General features: G+C 47.9%; 1 protein-coding gene across 1 annotated transcript in view; it reads left to right on the top strand.

Annotated features, from left to right (window-relative positions):
* Positions 1–423: 423 nt before the first annotated feature.
* The window catches only part of NXN (nucleoredoxin), a 45,871-nt gene continuing 19,177 nt past the window's right edge, over positions 424–27,117 (top strand). The window contains exon 1 of the mRNA XM_033078373.1: positions 424–773. Within this exon, the coding sequence (XP_032934264.1) occupies positions 456–773 (318 nt within the window). The 5' untranslated portion in view covers positions 424–455. The remainder of the gene's footprint in view (positions 774–27,117) is intronic.

Below are 27,117 nucleotides of genomic sequence, written 5' to 3'. Positions count from 1 at the left end.
TGTGTGACAAGGCGATGCTCTTGTGACCTCAAAGGCCTTTTCTCCTCCCAGCCGGTGCTGTGTGACCCTGTGTGTGACCACAGGCCTCCCAGGGGCTGGCACACCTTCCACCGGAGCAGCTTGCTCAGAGCCACCTCCAGCCCGGCCTTGGGCACTCCAGAGACGGGACACCACAGCATCTCCGAGCAAATTGCGCCAGCTCTTCCCTCTCTCAGGGACGAATTTCTCCGCAGACCCCAGCGGGCCGTGCTCCGTGGCAATGAGCGGCCCCTCCCCGCTCGGTGCGCTGCCCGTGCCCGCGCCCCGCTCTGAGGGGGTGGGGGGGGCCGGCCCGGGGCGGCGCTGCCCGGGGCGGGGGCGGGCGCGGCGCGGCAGCGCCCCCTGGCGGGGCGGGGCGGGGCGTGCGCGGCCGGCGGGCGCGGAGCGGAGCGGGCGCGCAGCGGGAGCGGAGCGGGATGGCGGGCGCGCTCACCGACGTGCTGGGAGAGGTGCTGGTGGCCGCCGACGGCGAGGAGGTGGCCGTGTCGGCGCTGGCCGCCCGCGGGGTCTCGCTGGTGGGGCTTTACTTCGGCTGCAGCCTCGGCGGCCCCTGCGCGCAGCTCGGCGCCAGCCTGGCCGCCTTCTACGGGCGCTTCAGGGGGGAGGCGGCGGCGGGCGGCGGGCAGCGCCTCGAGATCGTCTTCGTGTCGGCGGAGCAGGAGCAGCAGCAGTGGCAGGAGGCGGTGCGGGCCATGCCCTGGCTGGCGCTGCCCTTCTCCGACAAGCACCGCAAGGTGAGACCCGCGGCCGGGCGGGGGGCGGCGGGGCGCGCCCCGGGCTTTGTCTGGGGGCCGCGGGGCTCGGCCGGGGCCGGGCGCCTTCCAGAAAGTTCCCGGGGGAGCCGGGGAAGCGGCGGCTGCTGTCCCGCGGGGCGACGCCGTCTGGCCCGGTTCCTGCGGGGAGCCCCGCGGGAGGGGAGCCCGGGGCTGGGCAGCGTGCTCGGTGCGGGCGGCCGGAGGCGCTGGATGGCCCCGCGGAGAGAGAAGCGGGGCTGCAGGTGAGGGTGAGGGGAGCAGCTCCTGCGAGCCCAGACACGAGAACCCGGGGGAACCAGAGCGTGGCGTGGGCACGGACACGGTGCCCGTGGGCTCCAGCCCGTGGGTTTGGGCTCAGAAAGGAGCCGTGGTTGAGGAGAGAGTGAGCCCGGCTCGCCTGGGAGCTGCTGGCGAAGCTGCCCGGCCAGTTTGTGGGATGGGGTTTGTTCCTCCCGTTCGGTGTGTTCGATGCTCTACAAGTTACAGCCTCTCATCCGCGGAGTTTAATCTGAAAGATAATGGGCAGAAAGCACGCTAAGAGCCAGACGCGGCAGGCTGCGAGGGAAGGGAAGGCACAGGCTGAGCCTCCGCTTCCCAACGAGCTTCCAACGCTTAAAAGAAAAAAAAAAAAATCCTCCTTACAAATCTAATCTCTGGAAGCAGTGGAGTAAGAATTGAAAAGATGGTGCCCCACAGTGCCATTTCTAAAGATCTTTGTGGTTGAGGCAGCGGGTGTGGAAGCAGCGGGCAGGCTCTGGCTCAGCTTTGGTTGGATTGGGATAACGCTGAGCCCCTCAAGCATCCCCTGTGTCCGGACACCGAGGGGATGAGAGGGATGACATCTTCCAGGATGGCTCTCTGAGCCCTGCTCTGTTCCTTAGGTAAAGGAATTGTTTAAGGAAAAGTTGGCTGTGTGATGTCTCTGTTGCTGAGAAGAGGTGTAGCTTTGAAACACGGATTTGTCTTTTTTTCCCTTCGTTTTTTGTCACTAAGCCCCCAGTTCTTTAAAACCTCATGTATTTAACGCTGTGCACCTGGGTGATAATGCTGCCCAAGGCCCCCAGTTTGCCCCTTTGAAGTCCAGACATTTCTAACTGGGAGCTCACTCAAGTGGTCGGGATCTGAGCAGTTTCATTAATCAGAGGAGCTGCAACAGAAGCTTCATCCTTCAGAGAAACTACAGTTTAACTCAGGTTTCTTTTAAACCAAACCCTCTTCCTACAGGGATGTGAAAACACTGTGGTTCCAATTACTAGCTGACCATTTCCCTACAGAACATTTCAGATTATTTAGATGGTGGGACTTCTGCTTGCCATATTTGCTTTAAAAATTCCACTGCAATGTAGTTAAATGGTTGGGAAATTGTAGAAGTGGAAGGTGGCATTAATTTTACATGCTGGCCAATGCTTCCATCTATTAGATTGCAAGAGAACATGAAATAAAAAGATTATGGGGTCTTAAACTCTTATTCCAAGAAGCCCTGAGTTAAATTCAGGATTATTTTTGTGTGGAGTGTAAAGTAATTGAAGCTCATGCTGTATATTTTCAAAACTAAGCAGATGTGATGTGGCTTTGGAGGAAGCTTAATCTACGGATAACAGAGAACCTATTTGTAAGTTGTAAGGGCAATTATGTCAGGATATCAGATTTCTAAACAGGAGATTTATAACCTGTAGCTCGGGCAGTTAGAAGTTTCCTTGTATAATAGGCTGATTTTTAAAATAGTCGGGTTAATGACCTGGCTCCCCAGAAAAGCACAAACTTTCTATTTTTCAAAAACATGCCAGCGAGAGCTGGGGATGTCGAGCATATGTTCAGTACCTCACGGGCTTAATTTGTTTTAAAACAAAAGCATTAGAGGAATGTAGGCAGTGCTTTTGAGTTATGGTTCCTTTGCACTAAGGGATACTCCTAAACCCCAGCGAATTATGGAGATTTATGGGAAGAAAGGGGATATTATAGATGCAGAGTAGAGACAGCAGGAGAGGTGGGAACACTGAGAGCTCTGTCCTTCTCAGCTTGCAGGTTACAGGGCTTGTCTGGGAGAAGCTCTGTCCAGCAGGGTCTGGTGGGGGTGATGGCCACACTCAGAGACCTCCAGAAGTCCTTTCTAGCCAACTCTTCCCATTGTGGGTTGGTTACTTTATCTACTGAGGCCATGAAAGCTTTGTGGAGAGATGATGGCTTCTTATCCTGTATAAAAGCATCACTTTTGTTGCTCAGTTTTATTGAAAAATACAACTTTTAAGGTCTGTCTATCATTGCCCTTCTCTGGTGTACTCTCATCTCTCCTTCTTCCAAACCCTGGGCACCAAACGTTGATAGATCTTAAAAAACCCAGGCTCCTTTCTGGGTTTGCAGTACGATTCCCACAGTCCTAAAAGTAAATTAGCATCTTACTCTGATGGTTATTGGGGAAAGTAGATGGAATTGTTAAAGCAAACAGCCACTCTTCGTTCAATGCCTCGGTAACTCAATAATTCTGGGGTGCAGTTACCAGGGACAACCAGTTCAATTGGAGCAACTTCAGCACACAGCAATTTTTGCCTCCAAACCAGTAATAAAAGAAAGCAGTACAAGTCAGCAAACATCTGGCTGTGGGGAAAGCCTTTGATTAATGAGGAGGATGGCATGATGCCTCTGTCTGAGCCGCAGCCAGACCTATTATTGGGTGGGTTTTTTTCAAGGACAAAACCAGAACGCGCCAAATGAGATTGCAGGCCTTTAACTCGTGGTGCACGTCCCTCAGTTAAGTTGTTCAGCCCCAGATTTGGGCAGCCACAGGTAGCTTTTGGGTGATTGATTTGTCTCCTGAGAATGCCTGGCCTGGCTGAGCAGAGCAGTGGAGAGATGATGTTGCTCCATGTCTTCGTTTCGGTCGCGGTCTTGGTTTAATGTCACCCCCTTGTTGTCTGTTTGCACGGACATCTGCTTGAGTTCTGGAGGGTTGATTTAATAACAGCTTTAATATCCTGATTGCTGCTGAGAGCCTCAGCAGTGTAAACAGCCCCCATCTGCCTGCATGCCCTGATGTCCCTCAGCACCCACAGTGAGGCATCTCCCTTCCTGCTGTCGGAAGGATCCCAGACTTTTCCTGGTGAGCTCCACACCATCCCTGCTGCAGAGCCCACCTACACTTGGGGTGAATTTGGGTGCTTTTCAAAGCCTTATGGCACACAGGCTGTCAGAGGGATGCTGTGGGACATCTTGGTCATCTCTGCTGAAAAATGATAAACCATCCACATTCTGCATTGAGTAGATCCTCTCACATGGCTCCGCATAGGAGAAAGGAGAGTTGGGGTGCAGGAGAAGAAAAACCTCTACAGTGAGAGAACAGCAGTTTATCTTTCACTGTTGTTTATTTGTCTTTGCTTTTGTTTGTACTTGTTACTTTCTTGGCCCAGTCATCTTCCTCATTCTTTTTAATCTGGAATTTTCTCCTGCCGCTTCCTTGGTGCATCCACGCAGTGCCGCAGTGGCGGTGGGGCTGTGCTTTGCCTCTCTTGTGTTTTGTGTTTTTCTGCTGTATTTATGCATCTGGTTGAGTGTTGTACACATCTTCTTGGGAAGGCTGAGATGCTTCTGTTCTGGATTTAAATAAATGCAAAACATGTTGATTGTTTTTCTGTGAGTATTCAGTCAAGTATCTGAAAACAATTTGAGGATCTCCCTTTGCTCACACTGGTGAATTCCCTCTGGTTGGGACAGAGTGTTTTCCCTTTGTCTGAAAAGATCATCTGCCATGGGAGCCTCTCCTAATAAGACACCAGGTACTAATTTTGTAGGTAGACTTTGCAAAAGAGATGGTGGGGAGAAGATAAAAATATCATTAAATTAGGCTGTTCACATTTTTTTTTTGTGGAGGAAAAAAAATCTTCAAACCCTTGATTACAGTTTAAGGTACACCCTGATTTCCAGGGACTCAGAACTTTTCTGTTTTGAAATTGCCATCTGCTGAGATCTGGGAGGCAAGTGGTCAGCACAGATGTGGGATTTGTCTTACAGAAGATTTTGTAAATCACTTGAAGCAGCTTTTGAATTTCATCATATAAAAATATCTAAGTAATCACTTTCAGCTGTATTCCTGACTTTATGTTTCTGGGATGGGAATGTATATGAAATCTTTGGCTTGCAGAGCTGTAGATTTGAAAAATATGGTCTCTTCATGACATCAGGCTATTGAGTAAGAAGCAAGGCATTAGCAGCACCAACTGATTCTTTGTTTGCTTTGAAACTGTGCTGGTTCTGAAATGTAAGAATGGGAGATGTATGAAGGGAGCAGAGGGAAGCCTGTGTGCTGTTTTTCATTGTGGCATCTTAATCCAGATGTTGAAATGAGAACGTTCGTTCAGAAATGCACGGCTGACAATTTCATTCGTTACTCTCAGGTTGCAGGACTGAGCAAAGGAACTTTACTTTGTAAAGTAATCAGTGCATAGTTCTTCTCCAAAAATGCGTTCTTTAGAGGCTGAACACGTAACAGCTTTACAAAAGAAAGTGCAGAACAATGGAGCGTTTTTCCCTGCAATTTTGGAGACATTCAACAGTGAACTCCAATTATGAGTGAGGAATAAGCTATTCAGTATTTCCACATTGTGCACATGACATCGAAGCCAAAACATTTTGACTTCTTGTTGTTGTTGTTGATGCCTTTTTTCCAAATTATTTCTGTGTGTGTTTTACACAGCTTTACAGCCACCCTCTGTACAATTAGCAGTCCTCTCTCATGCCAAGACCCTAATCCTGCTGTGAAATCCCCACAAGCCTCAGTAGGCTGCAAGTCTGGGGACTGTGTCCTGGTCCTGCAAGAGTTGCAAAAACACCACTGACGTCCGTGGAGCTTGGATTTCCCCCCACATCCAAACTGCTGCCTGCCTGAGCGCTTTCCCTGGGGGAGAATTAGTGTTTTAAAAGTCTTGCTGACGTGTTGTCTGCTCTGGTGTTTATTACATCCTTCAGTGGGTAATTGCCCAGGTTTTAGGACCTGCTCTGAAAGTCCTTGGGCATCTTTCCATTATCAAATCCTCCTGGCTCCAGGGTGGGGAGTTTGCTGATCACGTGGTTGGTTCTTGGGTTTTGTACACATCCCATCCCAAAAACTGACATCAGTTTACATGGCCCTTGGATGGATGGTGGCTTCTTCAGTGGTTCAATAACATTTTAATTTGAAGTGCAGTAGCTGTTTTCTTGTTCGTTGTTCAATCCTTTTGTGTTGTTGTCCACAGGTATGGCTTGGTATTAGAAAGTTTGGGTGAGATTCATGGTGAGTTCATTGCTGGCAGGTTCTGGTTTTGGAAGAGTCCAGGATGGTTTGGAGTTTTTTGATCATTTCTCATGGACAGACTTTTAGTGTTTCAAAGCAGCACTTGGTGGGGTGTGTGGGACTGGGGTAAGGTTTCACTTCTGAATTGCATCTGGGTAGAACTCTCTGTTTTGCATTCCTGTTTTTTTCAGCCGCACTCCCAGCATGGAACTTGAGGCAGGATTTTAATCTAAGTCAAATCAGAGTATATTGCAGTTTTTGGTGACAACGCCATGGGGTTCTTCTCCCAACCCTCCTCCCCAACAATTCAAATTCCAACCTAGTGATTGACTCCTCCTTACTGATCAAGTTTGATGTGAAATGTAGGGATCTAGGGAAACTAAGAGGGCATGGGAGGCTGTGGTACAGCAGGCTGAACTCTGAGTTCAAAACAAATTTGAGCAGTGCTTGCCTGAGCATTTGTTTGATGAGAAGCTCATTGGTGTGTGTGGATTGCTTCCTCCTCCTTCCCCTCCCCATTTTTTTTATCAGGGAAACAAGTTCCAAGCAAAATATTCCAAAGTGATATTTAATTACTCTTTAAAATGCAACTATTTGTCTTATCAGCCATGTGGATTTCTATTTGCTGCTTTGATTTGACAGTTAGTAGTTTGTAATTTTTGAAAAGCTTACACGCTCCAGGAATCTGTGATTTTTATGCTTTTGAAAGTCGAGATGTTGAATTAACTGCAGCTTTGAACTATTCACGGATAATTTCAGGCCCCCTGCTTTCAGCAAATCACAAGCTGACTCCTGAGCTTTCAGGCTGGGTTGAATACTGAATAATTACGACTTTATAGCTGCGTGTGCTCTCTAAACTGGTTCCATGGCACATCACAGTGTAACACACGATGGGTCTGAAATGTTTTTGTAGGCAGATCGCTTTGTGCCATCTCCAGATAGTAATGGTTGGGAAAGGAGGGAGTACTGCCAGCCTGGGGAGGATGCTTGGATTCATCACAGCTTTGGACAATTAATTCCTCTCTGTTCTTGAGGTGGGAGCCCAGATTGGGGGAATTGGGGCTGTTCTGAGGAGAGGGCTTTCTCCAGGACTCCCTCTGCAGAGCAGCTTCCTCTGTGCTGGCTGGAACTGCTGCTTCTCAGCTGATGCTCTGTAGACAAAAAAACACAATCAGAGTTAAATCTGGAGGTTGTAAATTAAAGACAGGGTCAATAGAGAGGCTGGGAGTGGGATGAGTTGACAAGTAAGCAGATAGACCTGTTAAATTCTCTCATGGGAAAGTGAATTATATGAGTATTTCAGATTACAACATGATTGCCTCGTCTCATAGCTGATCACGTTTTCATCGTCTCAGTTTTCCAAGGAAAATTCAGTGTTTTATTGATTTGGCAGAGAGTACACACGACTAATGGAAGGGTAGAACTGAAAAGATGCAGGAATGTTTTCTGCATATTCTCATGTCTTTCAGCACTGTGAACAATTGCAACCAGCAATTAGCATGTAAAGAATTTGCAGTCTTTATTTAGTGTGAGTGACTGAGTGACTGACTGCTCAGCTGCATCAGCAGTAGCTGAGCATCTGCAATCTCATAAAACCCATGCTGGGGCTCAGCAAGCCTAAAAACAAAGGGGTGGGAGCCCTCAACAAGGAACAGGGCAGTGTGGGGAGAGCCCAGACCCCACAGAGTATTGGGTTCCTGCAGGATGAGTTCCTCGTGGATGGTGCTATTCCTGCTGTGGAGACCAGGAATGGTGCAGGGAGGGGAGCAAAACCTCACCACAGGTGAAGGCTTGTGGTGATGAAGACAGCAGGGATGCCCTGGGACAAATTTTGGATGCATCTCCAGGCAGACAAGGCACTGTAGCAGCAGGGTGGAGTGAGACATTCATTGCTGAGTGTTTTTTGCAGCGTTGGAAAATCTGTCCTGTCCAGCCAAGGAGAGAAACTCCAGGGTCCTTCAGCAATATCTTTTCTGTTTTTGCAACTGTGGGTAAATCCAGCCTGATTTTAAAATATTTTAATGGAGAAAAGGTGCAAAAGTCCCTATTTAAAATGAATTTGAGAGTAACCAAATTTTAGTTCCATGTCTGAGATATAAAAAATAGTTGGTGGCATCCTCAGCTGTGAGCTGAGACCCCAGGGAGTGTGTGGCAGCTGGCACAAGGGTTCAGATCCCACCAGGAGGGATCTCAGCAAGGCTGGGCCTTGACAGCTGAGAAGGAAACATTATTTTACATTTCAGGGCAAAGATTTAAAAATCTGGGTGAGAATTAAGTAATGTTTGCAGAAGAGAGTATAAGGCGACTGAAACAAATTGCAACTGCATGAGCGAGCCGGAGAGAGAAATTCTAGTTCTGCCTGGTTCCCAAGAGATTCCCACTGGAGAGATGAAGTCATAGCTATGATTTCATTGCTGTTAGCTCAGGATGCTGACAAATGAGCCTGTTTGCTTTGTGTCAGGCTGATGGGGACGCTGCTCTGGCTCTCTCCCCGTGCCCTGGCAGTCACTGCCCTTGCCATGACAGTGGCAGAAGCAGGCACTGCTTCCCCAGCCAAGCTGATCCAGCTCTGCATTTGCTTTTGAACTGCCACTGCTCCATCCTTCATTGCAGCTCCAAGCTGGCTTTGATAAATCCTGCTGGGCAGAAGGCAGCAGCCCAGGGATGGGTGAGCAGCAGCCTTGTTGTAGCCAAAATATCTCAATCAACACCTGCATTAATGGGGAGCATTAATGGTACCCAGCATTCCAGCCTGGCTTCCAGAACAATCAGGGGTGTAGGATCTCACCCTCATGACTCTCAGCATTGCTGTAGGAGTCCCTTTTGGAAAAAGTGTGAAATTTATTGTAATACACGCTGAGAATCTTACGGCGGATCTGAGCTACTAAATCCTCTAAACCTGAGCCTGCAGCTTCATTGACAGGGCCTCTCACTTCACTCAGCTCCAAGCTTATGGTTTCACTGCTCCAATATTTTTCCATACATGGAAGCATTCCTGCCCCAGCCTGGGCTAATCCTGACATGCCACTGCATCTGGATGTTAGCTCATTTCTCGCAGCTGACACTGTGCAAAGGCAGATGTCTGAACTTACTTTTGTTTAAATAGATGTAATTCAGCCAGCAAAAGTCTCACTCCATAGGTGAGAATGGGGGAAAAAGAAGAAAGGGAAAAAGGTGTTTTTCCATTTTATGAAGCTCCCAGGGCTGTTGGATGAATGAATTGGTCACCAGAAATGCCATACTTTGGGAATGTAGAAATGCAGAGGGGTAACAAAACATGGATTTGTTGTCTCTAAACCCATCTCCTTGCTGTGGCTGTGTCAGTGGAGAGGGGCCCCCACCCATCCCATCAGAGGATGCTCCTGGCTGCTCTGCTCTGCTCTGCTGGCTCTTTAAAGTCTCTGGGCTCTTTGATGTGTATTTAGCAGCTCAGTGGAGCTGGGACTGCTGCACTCCTGCAACTGAGCCGAACCCATCGGCCCCACCAGAGAAAGAGATGCTTGTGCTGCTGAGCTGGGGGCCTGTTTGTAATCCCTTCCTCACTGGGGCAGGCTGTAGGATTTAATGAAATGTCTGTGAGGTGCTCTGTGAGCTCTGCTGAAAGGCCCTGCGTGAGGGCAGTGCCTTTGAATAAAAGCTAGAGACCTTCCCCAGCCGCTGGGAAAGAGCTGGAGCTGAGGCAGTGAGAACCAAGCTTTGAATCTGAACAGATGTTGGTTCTCCCCCACTTGGGTATTCAAAAGGATTATTCTGCCTCTCCCAAAATAAAGGAGAAACACAGGGGTTTTAGTGGTGTTGCCAGGGATCTCAGCTCCATCCCCTTGTGCTCGCTGCTGGTTGAAAAGTTGCACACTGGGCTGGAGATGTGTGTGCAGTGTTTTGGTTGTGTTTGCAGTTCAGCATCCACTTACCTGGCCCCTGTTGGGGGTCCCAGTTTGTCCCCACTCTTTGCTTGGCTGCTGCAGGAATAAGACAAGCTGAACTGTGCCAGGATAACACAGGTTTCAAATGAACCAAGCTGTGTGATGGCGTGGGAAGGAGATGACAATTTCCAGATCTGTGAAGCAGATGAAACTTCCTTTGTGTGGCTGTTTCAACCCCTGAGAACCAAGTGGGGGTCTCTGGTGTCCCCAGCCCCACTGAGGGTCTGCTGTCCCTGTGCCTGCCCTTCCAGGGTCTGAGCAACAGCAGCACCCTGGTCCTTGTGCACAGCCCTGGGTCTGGTGGGATTTCTCAGCATCAGACAGGTCACCAGAACATTAGAAATATTCTTCCCCTTCATGTTTTTTCTCAGTACTGTTCTGTCGCTCTCAGAGCAAATCAAAGGGCACCAGGCTACAAATCCTGCCTTGCAAGTACTGCCTGGGTGTTTGGCTTGCAGGATTGCTGCTCTTTTATCAGCTGATAGCTGGTGTTTTAAGAGGGCAGGGAGCTCTGCTTATTTGCTTCTGAGAGGCTGATGACTCTATGAGCTGATTTTTTAGGATTTTTTTTTTTATTTCAGGTTTGTGGCCATAGAACAGAGGTCCCTGTGCTGTTACATTACAGGCTGCTTCTAATGAGCTCTTCCCTGTAATTTCTGCTGGGGAATTTGCAAATAGCTGCGTGCTTAGGGAAATCCTGCTGGCTGCACCCCATGGGCAGGGAGGCAGAGGGCTGGGGGCTGGATGAGTGACCAGAGTGGGGCTGTGCTGCTGCCACAGCCATGATTTCCAGTTCCCAGCACTCCTAGGAAATCCCCATCTCACACAGCACATGAACATGACCCTGAGATCGTGCTCTGCTTCCCTCAGCCATCGCCCCCCGCTGCTGCTGTGCCGTGCGCTTCCAAAATCGCTTCGTTCCAGGGTTAGAAAAGACCCATTTTTGTGTCCTAAAGCACTGGATTTCACAGATAGAGAAGGGGAAAGGTCTTAATGCCTGCAGCTTGATCTGCTAATCTGAAAGCATGGGAAGTTGTTCCTGGGGAGATTTGCTGCCTGGCTTTCTCAATGCAGCTTTGCACAAATAGGCTTCGTTCTCCTACAATGAGCTGGAGCAGCTGGATGCCTCCCACCAAGATTGCTGATATTTAGGTCTTTGATTTTGGCCTAGACACAGAGCAATAAATTAAATGGGTTGGGGAGTTTCAGAGAGTAGTACAGATGGTGGGAAACTGAGGGTAGGGACTAGTTAAGTGCTAACGTATGGCACAGCTTCCACTCCTTTCTTTCTTAAAGGAATGGAAAATGCTGTGGGCTGCTGTTGTAGGGATTTTGCCTCCTCCTTGTCTTAGAGACCTGCAGACCACCTCTGTTACAGTCTTCATGAAAAAAAAAGTGTCCTGTGTGTGCTCCTGCCTGTGGCACAGCAATGCCCTCGGTGCCTGTCTTCATCCCAGCCTGGGTTTCTGCTTTTCTCTCCAGGAAAAGCAACTGTTAAACGAGATTTCTTCTGTCTTTTGCTTTTTTCCTCAGTAGGTCTGACCTGGTTTTGCTTTTGTTAAGCTGTGAGAATTCAAATGAAACTATTTCATTCCTTTGTCCCCCTCTGTCTGCCTTAATTCCCTGCATCCCAACTGATGGTTTAATTATTGTGTGTGACAGGAGCATCCAGGGCCTCGATTGGTGTTTATCTCTTAGGTGGTGCACAGAACAGATGTTTGTCACCCTGGTGGCTCCCAGGATGAGCTTTTGCCTAGAGAGGCAGCTTTCAAACCAGTTAATTGCCCCGTTGTGAAGCAGAAGAGTAAGTGGCTGTCCTGCAGCCATGTCCCTGGTGGCTGTGGCCAGGCTCTTCAGGTGGAAAGATGAGGATGTGGTAGGCTGGGTTGGGAAGAGATGTTTTGGAAAGGGATGGTGAGTGTGGGAGAAGGAGGAGGATGGAGGGATGGATGGAGGGGAGAGAGGCATGAGGACCAGGCTGGAGCAAGGAGTGCCTCACCTGAAAAGTCACTTTGCTTCAGACAGCACAGATTTGAATTGCAGGACTTAGTAAATTTTAAAAACTAAACTCCCTCTGAGCCCTGCATGTTTTGTGTTGTTCTTTGGCTCAGGCTGACCGAGCAGTGGCCTTGTGTTGAGCCACATCCAGTTTCTGGTTTGATGTTTGTCCCCACGAGGATTTGCTGCAGGCTTTGCTGCTGAAAAAGTGGAGTCATCTGCATAAACCCCAGTAAGTCTCTAGGTTAAGAGGCCACCAAATACCACCTCTGTCTGTGGCCATCCCTCTAATTATGAAAATAACAACCCCAGGCAGAGCTTACAGCCCTGCTGGTGGCTCAGGGTCTGTTGTGCTGTCCAGAGAACTGCATTTGAAGGAGAGAGTCATTACCCTACAGTTGGTTATGTAGGGCTCTGTGTTGCCTCCTCCCCACAGTGACAGGCCAGGCTTAATGCCTCCTGCCTTGTGGACACACAGGTTTGGGATCTGGAAGGGGAAGTGCAGACTTCCCTCACCTCCCCCTTCTGTCTTGGTGGCGCTGCCTTCTCCAGGCTTGAAACTAGAAATGGGATTTGTACCTGGCAGGTGGCTGGGGCTTAATGAGTTCCCTAAAAGTGGTGACTGCCAATCTCTGGCTGAGTGCATCTTCATCTGTTTCCTCCCCTCTGGAGAGCTGGAGCAGGGATTATCCAGAACAAATCCTGTTACCCAGCTGCCTCCTCAGTGAAGGAGTCACAGGATGGGAGTGCCCCATGGAACATAAATCTGTCAGCAGATGACATCACAGGTAAAGGCTTTTAGGGTTTCTTTGCCAGAAAGTGGCAGTGTTGATTGCCAGGCTTAGTAGTGAAGAATTTGAAGTTGTGATTCATCCCTCAATCTGTGTTTTAAGTATGTGGTGGTAAAGCTTAGGAAAATCTGTGTATGTATGAAGTGTTTCCTCTTAGGGAGCTCAGAACCCCTTAGGTGCAGCAATTACTATTTTACTTAATTGGGATTGAAATACCGAACATTCAGAACATGCCAACTCGTGTCTGTTGTGGGGAAAACTCAATTGCTCAAGAGAAAGGGCTTTTCATCCTGTCTGGATGAAAACCTATTGAAAAGAAAAATACCTGACATTTTTTTGTCATCTGCTCAAACATCTGTCTGGGCTCATGGAGGTGGTTCTTGGTGAGGAAAGTCATTCGTGAGAGGCAGCTCCCAGAAAGGAAAAGGGTTCTTTGCTCATTCTCAGACTTGTGGTATTTAGTTTGGTATTTTACTTTGTAATTACTCCAGCAATTAGCACAGCTACAGAGTTTGTCTTCCCTCTGCTGCTCTGTGTGCGCTTCTCAAACGGTGTTTGCTGGCCTGGAGGATAAACCTGCCTTGTGCAAAAGCACAGGCTGGCCCTGCAGAGGCTTTGGTGGATTTGAGGAAATCAGGATCCATGTGGATGCTGGCTCTGACCCTCTGCAGTCAGTGAGACTGAGCCTGGCCCTGAGCTGCTCCTGCACAAGTCACTGCTTTGCCTGTGTCCACCTACAGCTGCTTAGTGACATAAAAGTGAGGGCAAACAAGCTGTACCTGTGTTTTCCTTCAGCTGTTAAATAATTCCAGTCATCTTTGCAGTAGCTGAAGATGCATCAGTGTTGGTGCTGTGGGTTCATGGCCAGAGTGATGCTGAGAACGTGAATCTTGTAAAAAGAAATGAAATAACTAATGTAGCTGAGCAGATTGGACATTGTGTCACAGAGATAGAAAAGTCCTGCCTGACATGAGCTTGGGCAAACACTTTTCATGTCATTTTGTGGTTTTTTTGGTTTTTTTTTCTCCACCATTACTCACAGCATTTGCTTTGTTCAGAGCTTCAAGCTATGAGAAGCGGTGTGTAATTGCCCTGGAGGGTACATCACACTGACACAGAGCTGCCAGACACCTTCTGATTTCAAAGTGCCATTTACTCACACATTTTCAGTGTTCCTTGTTTGTGCTGGTGAAAGCAGCTCCCGACAGAGAAATGGATATTGGTGTGAGCAGCTCCTGCTGCCAGCCGAGCCCGTTCAGCTCCTGGGGTGGATGAGCAGCCTCATTCCAGCTCCCCTGGTAAGAGCCACTGAAGGACACCACAGGGTTCTTCCCTGCTTGCTTAGCTAAATGTTACTAAAGAAAATAAGTTGATAATCAGCTCCAGACCTTTTTGCAGGAGTTGCTGTGCTCTTCTCCTTCCCCTCACAGTGAGCAGAGGGCCCCTGTTGTGTTGGAAGAGCCTTGCTGGCTTGGTGGGGTTCAAAGATCCTGCAGTGACCATCCAAAGAAAAAATGCAAAATCCCAGTGGTCTGGTTGCTGTCCCTCCACTCTCCTGCCTGTAGCAGCCTGTCTGAGCCCATTTTCTGTTCAGTTATGAGCTCTTCTTCATTCTGTTTATGCTCTACTTACCAAAAGATGTTGGAGACAGATGATTTTTCTGCAGAGGATTTAATTTCATTTGAGAGAAGTGACAGTTTGTAAAACAGTCCATGGGATTAGTGTCACCTCAGCTCCTACAGGATATTCCCACCCCCATCTTGGGTATTATTTCTTTGAAATCTGAAATTTCCATTGCTGTTGATGCCCTGCCAGGCACTCCAGCAGGGCATGCTTTCCCTTGGATGCAGTTCAAGAAACCATCAGTGCTTTTCTCTTATTGTTTCTCATCAAAGCAGAGGAGCACCTTCCCTTCACTGCTCTGCTCCTGCAGCACTGGCCAAAGTAGCCAGGGATGTTCATCAATCCAGCCACACTGGAAATGTGAAATGGAAATCATTTCAGTGGCATGGAAGCTGAAATATTCATGTCCTCAAGAAAATAGACTTCAGCATTTAAAAATGTGTTCAGGGTACTGGTAGAGGTTTTGATTAAAGCCTGTGCATGTTGTTGGAGTATCTTTAATTTTGGGGATGTATCATTTAAGTAGACTGTATTGGGTAACCTGGTGTGTGTCTGCCTCCTCTGTGTCCACCTGATTTACCTGATATCTCCTTAGCCCATTGGCTTTCTATAATGAAACTATAACAACTGGGTTGCTGGGGGAAAACCCCTTTTCCTAGAGAGAATAGAGAGGTTCAGTGGATTTTCAGAGAAAATGTGCAAGCTTCACTGGCAGGAGAACCAGCTGAGCAAGTCAGCAGTGGATTTGAGATGTTGGCTTTGTGGCTTTTGTCTAGCAGAGCCTGAGCAGCATTTGATGTGTAGACATGTTTTCAGACATTTTGCATGGAGAAGGTGTTGGCAGGTCTGTTGTTAACACCCTCGCCTTTAGGCCAAACTATTGAAAATTCAAGTTCAGCTTGAATCTCATTTCAATGGCTTGGAAGGCTGCAATCTGATGGGCTGAAAAAATCTCATCCAACTCCAGCCCTTATTAGGAGCTTAATCTGAAGCTCAGCCAAAGCCCAATAAGGGGAAAAAAAAAAAGGCAGTAAAATGGAGCAAGAAATGTGCATCCAATTTACAGTACTCCTCTGCAACCTTAATTCATCCCCCTGTATACATTATGATGCCGTTTCTAATTACAGGATCTCATGTGGGTTTTTTCCATGGCACCCCTGCCCTTGCTGCTCCTGGAGGGCAGCTGAGGCAGCCCAATGAAGGATGGGGTTCCATCTGTAGAACTTCAACCCTTCACAGGCTTGGGGAGCAGGGAAGTGAGGCAAGTGATGGAAAAAGAGAGGGTAAAGTGCTGGTTGAGGAGATGGGAATTGCTGCTGTGCTGCTGCTGCAGGGCTCAGGGATGGTGCTGGGTAAATTGCTTTTCATGCACAACGAGGGACTTGATTTCCCAGGTCCCCAGGGTGAGGGTTGAGTTGCAGAAGTGCCGAGTGCTGCTGCTGCAGATGATCTCATGGGAAGTTGTACGTCAAACATGTAAAATGCCGCTCCGTGCTATTTATTTTTTTAAAAGGGAGCTGGAGGCTGATTCTGGAACTGGATGCCCAGAGCTTCTCTGTAACTCTTTTCTTCATCTGTAAACCCGAGGTGTTGTGAAGGTAGTTCTGTAGGATTTTATGAAAATAAATTCAGAATCCTTTGAGAAGAATCCCAGTCTGCAGTGGCAAACGCCTTCATTTTTGCCTTGGAGCAGCACATGAAAAGTGTGAAGTGAAGAGAGCTGAATGCTGTGCATGCACAACCAGCTGAAACCCAGAACTGAGTAATTCCTCTCTTGTTGAGCATCTATTCTTGGTTCTAACTGCGTCAGGACTGTGTGCACACATGGTATGTGGCCATGCTGTAAAGATCCCTGCAAGTGGACTGGATTAAAGCTACAGAGACAGCACATTTCCTGCATATCCTCGCTTTTCAGGGCTTGGCAACTATTCTGTTTTCTTAATGCAGCCCTTCGGTGCAGCATGGGATAAATTACAGGAGAGTACAGGCATCACTCTCCAGCAGCCAGTACCAAGGAGGAGGCTGAACTGCTCAGTCCTGAGGATGGTAATTCCTTTGCATTTCTGACCTGTAGCATAAAGTGGGAGGGTTTTGGATCATCCAGGAAGTGTGTCATTTAGGCTGCTAATGCCAGATGTCTGCTTTTGGCTTATCTGAACCTGGGTTTTGTTTGATCTTTAGCCTGAACCAGCACTGTGTGTTGGAGAATAACTCCTTGTGTCCATTGAAGAAGGAGGTGGAGGGAGTTATTTTCTTCTGTGGTTTTATGGAACTCTATAGCATTGTCTGTCTCCAAGGAGGATGTGACGCACGATGGCTTTGCAGCTATGCAGGGATGGAGAGGCACATAACTGTGGATGCTGCCTCAGGGATGCTCCAGCAAGAGAGTTGGAGAGCCAAGAGGCAGCCAGCCTTCCTCCCCCTGCTTCAGCACCCTTTGGACTTTGTTCCACGTGGATTAGGGAAGCTCTCTGCGGGAGGAGCAGCCCCATGAGAGGTGCTGTTGGGAGGAAGGGCAGTGCTCAGCCCTGCTCCTCCAGGGGTGTGCAAGGCTTTGAGCAGAGCTCGCTTCCATCAGCAGATGTTGTCAGGCGTGCACAGGCAGAACCTTGCTCTAATTCAGTAATTATAAAAATTCCTGGCAGAAGCTGTGTGTGACTCAGCTGCAGAAAAATTACTTAAGGGGAAAAAGAAAAGTTTACAGAATTAGGCTGACTTTAGCACACAAGGAGGGAGAGGGAAGCTGGGGCTTTCTGTAAATCCACTTGCTCGTCCAGCTTTAGCCCACCCTGTCTTTTCCTGGAGGGAGATGAGACTGGAGAAACAAAGCAGTGAAAGCCCAGGAGCTTGTCCTCCCCTGGCCACAGCTCCCTGAGGCTGATGGAGCAGGAGGGAAGGATGGAGAATTCCCTTTCCACTGCCTCTCAGTGCCAGTGCTCAGCCTGGAGCTGGCATGGCTCTGCCTTGGAGGAGGGCAGGGCAGCCCTGCTCAACATTTGCCTTTGCCTTTTCTCTCACTGCACGCACTGGCACAGCAATCCCAGGAAACCTCACTGGCACAGGAATCCTAGGAAGCCTCAGACAGGTCTTGACTTATCTGCAAAGGGTGTTTGCAGCACTGTCTCCTAGGGAAGCTGCCTTTTTTTCCCTTTGTAAACATTGGATTTCATCTTATTTTTGTTAAAACCCACATAACTAATTTCCCTTGGAATCTTTTGCAGGCGTCTGCTCTCAGTGTGTTTTGGCCTCGCTGCCCAGTGCTGGTTTTGAATCCCAGTCCCAGTGGTGGGAAGTTTTTAGAATGAATGCCAGTTGTATTTTTTTTCTTCAATAGAATCACAGTGTCCGCTTGTGGGTTTTGAACAAATATCCTTGGTTTTATGTTTTGCTTGCAAGTAGCCAGGATCCAAAGGGTGTGTAGGCAACCACAGGGATTCAGCAGGGATGCAGCACTTCCCCTTTGTCCAAAATGACTGCATTTTTCTTTTTTTTGTACCCTAGCATGCACCTCCCTGACCCTGCTGCTGTGCCTGGCTGTTCATCTGTGCCTTTGTGTAGGGGCTGTGGTGCAGGGAGGTGTGTGACAGCCCCAGCAGTAATTTAAAATCACATCTGGGGAGTGTGGGGTAGGAAACAATCCTGGGAGTGGATGTGTCTTCGCTGGCTTGATTTTTCAAGTGGGCAGAATATATCTGCTTGCACTTGGTGCTGAATTTTCTGCCTCCACCAGTTCTGCTGTGTGTGTTACACTGGCTCTGTTGTCCAGCTGCTTTTCAGCATTTCCATTACAAAATCTTGTTGCAGTAGCACTGAGCTGTCTGCAAAGTTGCTGTTATTTGGTTTTTTTGTTTTATGTTTTTTTAATACACCATTCACCGAGGAACTTCTAAGAACACACAGCTCCCTGGTGTCTCCAGTGAAGCAGTAAAACTGAAGCACTCATCAGCTGTACTTTTTATAGTTCCTTCAGTCTGCAGTTTTCTTGATTCTTTTCCTTTTGATGTTGGTCACCTCAGAAAAGAAGTTTGAAGCTGGTTGGCTAGGTAATAGCTGATAGATATTATAAAGTATTTTTAAAGAAATGGGAAGTGACTGTGTGGTGGTATCAGCAAGAACACCCAGTGAGAACAGTTGTGGAAAATCAGTGTAAACTTGTCTTTTGCCTGGTATGGGAGAGGGAAGCAGAAATTCTGCAAACAGGTTTGTATCTGCATGAAGCTTCCATAACTGAAGAGCAGTCTATATCCTAGGAGTGGTTTTATTTATTCCTTGGAATCCTGAGTTTTCAGAGCATGTGTTGGCCATGCAAACTCTCAGCTTTGCCATAAATCTGTGTTTTGGCAGTGCTTGTCCAAATGCCATATTATCCAGAAAGGAGTAGATAGGGGATTAGGGCAGAATCCTTTGCTATTTATGGACTCCCTTGGGGAATACATTGTAATATTCTTTTGAATGGGCTAAAAGGTAACCACAACAACCCAGAGCTGCAGGTGCTAAATCTTCCCTGTAGATCTGCAGGGGGCATGGAGGGGGATATTTCAGCTTGCAGATCTGAAATAACCTTGTTCTGGCTTTAACCATCTGCCACCTGCTGATTCTCTGAGATTCAGGACGAAATCTGGAACTCCCGCTTATTTATTTGTTTATTTATTTATTTAGAGCTTTAAATCTCTCCTTTCCTAAGCAAGCACAGGGTAGACAATCACTAATTTTGTAATTAATTCTGTACAATCTGTGGAAGCATCTTTCTTGTAGGAATTGCTCATCCTTTCCCCTCTGCTTCGGAGCTCCCGTAACCAACGCAGGTCCCGCGTATCCCGGTGTCCCTGTTGGCATGGAAAAGGAGGAGCAGGCTGGGTGCCAGGCTGCCAGACGGAGTCTGGAAATGTTCAGCAAAGCTGCTGGCTCAGCTGAAGGCTGTCCTGACGCCCTTCAGCAAACTGAGCAGCGAGAACTTAACCAGGAAGGGCTTTTCTGGGCCTTTGGAAGTTGTCAGTAATCCAAAGCGCTGCCAGTTCTGTGCCCAGAATTTCATGTGTCAGGCTCCAGCTCTGCCCAGCGGAGGGAGGAGCTGCTCAGCCTTCCTGGAGAAAGCACAGAAAACCCTGTAGAAGGTTCTGTGCAGGTGGATTTCTTCCTTTGGCTGCTTGCTGGCTTGACTGGGCACCTGGACCCTCAGGACCCCTTCCTTTACCCAGCACCTTAAAAACCACATGTGTAGTTTATAATATGCAGAGCAAAACGCCATAAACTTCAGAACTCGAAGACAAAACTTTTCTGTAGGGTTGCAAACCTGGCTCTGATTTGGTTTCTCAGTTTGGGAATTGCCTGGGTTTGGATGTTTGTCCCAGCAAGGGGGCCAAGGTGTGCTCCTTTCTCAGTGGTGGGGGACAGCAGTGCCAAGACTGAAGTGCAGGTTTCATTTGCAAAACTCTTGTTTTTTCTTAGGAGCAGCAGGTTTGTTCTTGGAGAAGGGACCATCTGCTTCATGCAGGGCTTAACGTGGCTCATTTTTGTGTGTGCTCACTGAGAAATAACAAATATCAGGAGCAAATCATGGCCAGGGCTGCCTTCTCCTTTCTGTGCCTGTTTAACTCAATAATATGCATGGCCCTGCCTTTGTGTTTACCTTAGGGTTTGTTATGACATTGAAGATGGATTTTTCCTGGCTCTTGCACACACAGCATGTAAAACCAACACATGGTCAGTGTGTGAAGCCTGGGAACTCAGGCTGTGCTTGGATGCACCCCATTGACAGCAGCTTTGGTGATCCTAGCAAGTCCCTTCCAGCTCAGGGTATTCCATGATTCTGTTCTGTGATTCCTGTCTCAGTTGCACCTCTCAAATTGGGAAGCTCATCTCTTCTCGTGCTTGTAGCCACTTGCACTGCTTGTAAAGCAGAGGGGCTTGTTTCAGGTTGGTTTTTCTGGAAATTGGGATATTTGGGAGAAGAGAGACCTTTGAGGTATTTCTGTCTTCAGCTGTGGACCTGGTGAGTTCTTGGGAGCTGTGGGGGAGGAGTGTGTCTGCACCTACAACTGGTTTTGCTGTCTCCTTTTAATACAAAAAAAATTATCTCCTAATCTTGGGATGATTTTTGTACAGACTTTTCCTTCAGTTCTCGGTTTCTGAGCCCTTAGTTCTTACCTAGGGAATTGGAATTTTTTTCCTCCTGTGCATCATAATTCCTGGGAGATTATATAATTTATCAATGCTGGCTTGTCAGGAGAGACTTGGAATAAAAGCCTTTGTAGTGTGCTGCTTAGCTGGCTGTATAAACATGAAAGTACCAGGTTTTTAACTGGCTTGCTCACATACCTTTCCTCTGCAAAGCTTTAGCCAAAACACTCCTCTAGATAAAAGGATGCTGAGAAAGTCCAGGTCAGGCAGAGTTTGTCTGAGAAGGGGTATAACACTGATCGTTGGTTTAGTTTTATTTCTTGTAACCTCTCAGTAAGAGCAGGGAATGAGGATAAATTGTTTTCATCTCTCAGCAGTCAGAGATTAAGATGGATGAGGCAGTGGGTTGCAGGAGAAGCTGGCTGTGTAAGAGCCTGGCTGTGACTCCTCTCCCTTGGATCTTGGATGAAGCTGACTTTGTGCTTCCTGCTTCCCAGGCGCACTTCCCCACGCTCCTCCTTAAATATCCGAGCTGGTGAATGATTGCCTTGAGTTTTCTGAGGTCTTTGAACTAAAATAAATGAGAAGGGCTCTGGGAATGAGGCTTCCCATCGGTCACTTGCCTTTCACCTCTGAGCACAGGAGTTTGAATCAAGTGTGGCATTAAATGCACAGGATTTGGTGCCCCTAAGGTCACATCCTGCTAAACCTCGCCTGGCACCTTCTGCAAGTGCTCTCTTGATGTTCTCGTTTTGTTAATAAACATCTGAAGAAGATGCTGGCTGGATCTGGATGGGTTTACAGGTCTGGGACTGGACTTATGGTCCCTCCTGTTCTGCTCTGAATGCTCAAGCACCGATGGAGAAGGAATGTTGGAGAAATACCCGAGTTTTGGGGCTGTCTATTCCAACAGCAGCAAACAGCAGCCATGTGTTTTGTAGGGAATTCTGGGGCTTCAAAAACTCCAGCTACTGCAGCACCTCGGGGAGCATCTTTCATGCTGTCACTAAGTGGGGATTGAAGCTTTATTTTTACCCTGTGTACCCCAAGGGTTTTGGGGAGGGGAGGTGGTGGGTGCTGGTCAGGCAGGAGCCTGGGCACTGGTGCATGGCAGGGTGGCTGCCTTCCTTCTTTTCCTGCCCTTTGATGTGCTGTGGGATATGTAATGAGCATCTGCCCTCTAAGAGAAAACAGATTTGAGTTCTGAAGTTGAAAAAAGAGGGAGCAATTTTGTTTAATCATTTTCACACGGATCCACAGGCGTTTCTGTAAGAGCAAGCTGCATCTGGTTCAAGGGCAGCCTTGGCTGCTTTGAGCTCTCCTGCAGCTTCTGCAGTCTCAGGCAGAGATTGATGTTCCAGATGCTGTTCTCAGCAATCAGATAAATGACGAGCTTATTTAGACTTTTCATTTTTTAAAGGGGGGGAAAAAAAGCAGATTATACTTTTTAAGATCATCTGAAGTATCAAAGATCTGTGAGGAGTTTTTGTTTTGTTTGTTTCTCAGATTAGGGCCCTGCAGATCCTTTCCCTGGTTATGAAAAGGAGGTGAGCTGCCTGCTTTGGTACCTGGGTGTTCACCCATCCCCTCCCTTCAGCTTCCAGCCACAAGAAATACAGGATTTTTTAATTCCAAACACAGAGTATTTGTTTTAAGGAGAAAATACTTAAATGCCATAATGCCCCTGTGCCCTGCAAGCTGCACTGGCTGTCCTGGTGAGTGCTTTGGGTTGTCTCCAAACTTGTTTGTGTATGTGGGAAAATTACTGAGTGACAGAGAAAGTGCTGGAAAGCTTTGGGGATTTGATTTAAATCTGATGAAAATCAAGGCTGCTGCCTGTTCCCCTCTGCCAGCACCCATTGGGGTGGCTGTGAAAACGGCTGCTGTGAGTTTGTTGCTGTGGTTTTCCAAACCCAGGCTTGTGATTTACCCAGTTCCATCCATCCAGCATCAGTGTTGCCCTCGCAGAGCCCTGTGGTGGTCGGTGTGTTGCTTTGGAGAATGGCAAAGTCCTTGGATTTGGCAGCAGCTCTCCAGGAACCCCATGGGAATGAGAGTCCACTGTCCCAACCTTGATCTGCTGCCTTGGCAGATGAGCTTTCATCATGGAGATCACAAAAGCTGCGGTTCCTGGGGAGGCTGAGGCAATGTTTGGCTCCTGGCATACCCTGGGGCTGTCCTGGGATGAAAGTCTGTGCTGGTGATCAGTGAAAGCTGCTCACCAGCAGCAGCAGCATCTCATCCATCTCAGGACCAGTTTGGCTGCTGGGATGGAGCCTGAGCTTGGCTTTTGCTGACAGGAGCACATTGTGTGTGAGCAGACCTGAGATCTAGGCCAGGGTAGGTGTCACATGTTAATTTTCACCCCTTCAGGTTCTGCTCACAGCGTGAGATACAGAAAAAAAAAAATCCCACAAAGTAAGCCAGAATTAAGCCGCAGGTTTTGTTCTCATTAGTGTAAAATCAGAAAATCTGGTGTTTCTGATGCCTCTAAGGAGAGAAGGAGAATTAACTCCCGTTGAATGTAAGCAGAGGATACTTAAAAGGCAAATTGTTCACATACTTTCTTTAAAATTTGCATGAGTGTAGCAAAAGGTCATCGCAACTGCAGTCTCCTCCTCAGATCCTGCCTGCCGGTGGCTGATTGCAAGAGCCTGTTGCTAAGTGTTCCTGGAAACAGAATAAAGATGAAGCAAGATAATTGAACAAGAGGAGGGAGAGGGAGAGGAGGGGAAAAGCTTGGAGCTGCCAAACGAGATGAGTGTCTTGGAGTTTGACTCGGTGGCTGCATTCAATCAGTTCTGACCCAGGGGTGGGGAAGGGGTGACTGAGCCTAAAATTTCATGGCAGATCCTTGGACAAAGTCACTTGGACACAAGTGGATGATTTGCTTGCATTTCCTGTGGCTCATCCAATTCCAAACACATTGCTTCCTAGCACTGAGGCTGGAGTGGGGATGGGAGGACAGACTCTACTCCCACGGTGCTTTTCCTGGATAAAATCTCTGTTCTTGCAGCATGGATTTAGTTACCCTGGGATCATCTTCTAGATAATTCAATAATCATGGAAAGCAACAGGATAAAACAAGAATGCAAGCAGACAAATCCAGAGCTTGACTAAGGCAGAAAGCCTTCAACTCCAGGTGACTTGAGGGCTGGTATCTGTCCATCTCAAGTCAGGCTGCTTTCTGAGGAAACAACTGATGGTGGTTTTGTGTGCTGCAGAATCAAATAAACCCCAGTGCAGCTCCTTTTTATTGCTGAAAAGACAAGGAGGCAAAACTTCCTGCTTAACTTTGGTCTTTCTCTAGTTGAAGCTCTTGTAAAAACACCAGGCTTTCTCCAACTCTGTGAATCTATTTCCTGGAAGCAGTTTTTAGTAACTGTTTCTGGAGTGACTTTTATCATCCCAGAGCATTTTACAAACTCAATATAGTAACAGCTGAAATGCAGCCCCATCTGAGGAGGGTCACTGCCAGCACACAGAAATTTTTTGTTATAAAAGAACACACAATTTGTTTTTTCTTTGCTTAGAATCTCTCACCAAAAACCCAGCCCTCTGTGTCACCTCCTACTTTGCTCTTGTCTCAGAGACTCAGTGGCAGAGCTGGTGCTGGGTATCCTTGGCTCTCTGAATCCTGTGGTCTCTGAGCCTCCCCCTCCAGCTGAGGCTGGCTGTCAGCAGAGGGAATTAATACACTGCATCTTCTCTGACATTTTGAACACCCCCATGGGATTCACGTTTCATCAGTCCCTGGCAGCAGCTCCTTGTTTCTCCAGGACTGTCTGTGCCATGCTCGTGGTGGCCAAGGCTCTCACCAGTGTCCTGCCTCCATCCATATGCTGACTACAGACTCCTGGCTCTTGGAGAAACTGTATTTTCTGACTTTCATCAGTGGAGCTTTTGATCTTGCTACTGATTTTTTTTCACTGTTTGTGTCATCTTTTTAACTGGTTTGGCTGTTGCACGATGCCTTAAAATGAAGAGGAGGAGTTGCTGCTGTCCTGTTCCTCCCTGTGGAGCTGGGGCCTCTCGTGGCTCGGTGCTGGGTTTCGGGGACAGATCAGGTTCCCTTGCTTGCCCTGCACCTGGCCCACCATGTGTGTGTGTCACAAACCCCTCAGTCCTGTCTGCTGGCCCCATATTGATTGTCCCTCCCCTTCCTCTGTGCCCAGCCCATGCCATGACTCTGCTCCTTTTCCTGTCCCTCCCTTTGCTGGGATTGAAAAGCTGCTCTGCAAAAGGAGAGGGTGAAGAAATGGCTTCTCCAACTTCCCACCTGCTGGTTTGTGCTGCAGTTGAGGTGTTGAATCTGAGCTCTGGGCACTTTTGTTCCCTGGTTTTTAATGTGTGCAGGTGATTAGTTGCAAACATGGGACTCTGAGTGGCGTTTTCCCATTTAGACATCACTGGCTGGGGCAGGTTTTAATTTCCAGCCTTTCTGCTGAGGGGCTGAGTGTCAGTTTGAGGAGCAGAGGGGACAGAAGTGCTCAGCAGGAGAGAATTTTCCAGCAGCCTGTGTTAGATCTGTCCTGCCCATGTCATCCCTCACTCATGTTCTTCCTGCAGGGCACCCAGTGCAGGCTCAGGCCAGCACGGCTCTGGGGCTCAGCTGTGCTGGTGAAGTGTGATGAGAGGCCCTGAAAGCACATCTTCATCATCATCATCATCAGTGGTTTTGCCCAGAGCAGTTTTGGTGGTGTGATGTTTGCTCAGGATGGACTTGGGGCTCCAAAGGAGAAATCCCTGTGAGCACTGTAGCTGCTCCAGGTCAGCACAGGCTGTGGGATCCCAAAAGCTGAGGAGGAGCTGGATAACTCAGAGCTGTCACTGACAGGGATTGCTCTTTCCAGCTGGAGCTTGAGAGCACCTGGCTCTGCTTAGTTGCTGGCATATTTTGTTCTGTGGTTATGAAGTGAATCCCTTGAGCTGTGCCTCCCTCCCGAGCTGTGAGCAGAGCCTGGTGCACACAGAGCCCAGAGCTGCCCCCGCAGCCAGGGCTGTGCTTGTGGCCTTTGGAGCTCTGCAGCTGTGTAACCTTTGCATGAAAATCCTCCAGGAGTGCTGCCAGATGAGATTCGATGGGCTCTGAGACATGGATGCAGCTGTAGGGAGGACCAGACCAAGCAGTGCACCCTCTCCTGAGATCTCTGGAGAAAAGTGGCTGCTTTTAAACAGTCTGAGTGTTGGCAGTGGTGCCAGGGCTGTGTTCAGTGGAGGTTTTTGTAAGCCAGCATCACAGTGATGTGATAGATGAGCTATTGCATTTCAAAAGGTGCTGTGGAAATGTAAATTTTCCTTCCACCCCGTGGGTACCTCAGCAGCAGTGTGCACAAGAGGGTATCTGAGATGTTCCTGATAGTTTTACAGGAATGGTTTGTGTAGCTGGTCTGGGGGATGTCCTGGTGCTGCTTTGTCACTGCTTGGGAGGCTCCTGGCTGTGGCATCCTGGAGCCCTCACTCCCCAGGGTGTGTTACAGTGCTAACAAATACTCCCATTGTTTTCCAGGATTTTGTTGGTCTGATTGTGTAAGGTTCTCTCTCAGATTAACCACTGAAAACAAAACAGAAACCCTACTAATACCTCATTGTGTGCATTAAACAAAACAAAAAAACAAATCCCGATTTCCCTGCTGATTTAAAAGGCTTTTGTGTTTGGTGGGAACTCTGTCTTAACTCAAGGCTTTTCAGAAGTGTTTGTTTCTTAATGATCCGGGATTGCAAGGTGTTTGACCTTGAGATTTCTGCCAGCACTCAAGTGAACAGTAGCAGCAAAGGCAGTGGGTAGGAAACCCATGTTCTGGCAGCTGTCCCACTTCCAGTGACAGATGAGACATGGGACCAAGGGAGGCCCTGAACTCCAATTCAACATCCCAGACTCCCACCCCACCCCTTGCCTTTCCTATAAACAGATGGAAAAATATCTCTTTCCCATAGAGAGACAGAAATTATTATTTTTTCTTATTGCCTTTGTGTTTACATAGCTATTTCTTACTCTGTTAGTCATTTGGGGGAGTAATTTATGGGGGCCATGGATGATACATTTCTGCATGTGTCTTAAATTTTTCCCACATAAGCTTTAACTCCTGCTGCCCTCACTGCTTTTTGTGTGTTTGCAGAAAGATAAAAATGTTTATTAAATACCTTGCCTATGAGCAAGCCTCCTTTTAAAAGCAAAAAAAAAAAATTATTGGAAATACATGGAGGTCTATTTCCTAGTCCTGGGTGCAATGCTGCATCCTTAAATTCTTTGGGCTATCGAATACAGTTTGAGAAACACTTGAAATAAAAGAAGTTTATGAAAAACATCCTGATAGTGTTGATAAACCAGCCTGTCTGGTGGCATCCTCCCTGCTTGATTTCCTGCCAGTGTTGTTATCTGTGTGTTTAGTCAAATGCTGCTTCCTCCTGATGCTGGGATCAAATCAAGCTGCCATCCCAGCACCTCTTTGAAACCTGCACATGTAAAACAACTGGGCCAGCTCCCGTGTCTGCTGCAGGCCCTGGGGCTCTGCTCTCCATCCATCATGTTAACTGCTCTTCAGCTCTGCTCAAATTAAATGTTTTCCTATCAGATGTGGGCTGCGGAGGATCCAGCCTGTCAG

Source organism: Catharus ustulatus, chromosome 22 (genome assembly GCF_009819885.2).
Source record: "Catharus ustulatus isolate bCatUst1 chromosome 22, bCatUst1.pri.v2, whole genome shotgun sequence".
In the NCBI taxonomy this organism is placed as follows: domain Eukaryota; kingdom Metazoa; phylum Chordata; class Aves; order Passeriformes; family Turdidae; genus Catharus; species Catharus ustulatus.
The sequence above is the reverse complement of the archived record's forward strand: the minus strand, read 5'-3'. Positions and strand labels throughout refer to the sequence as shown.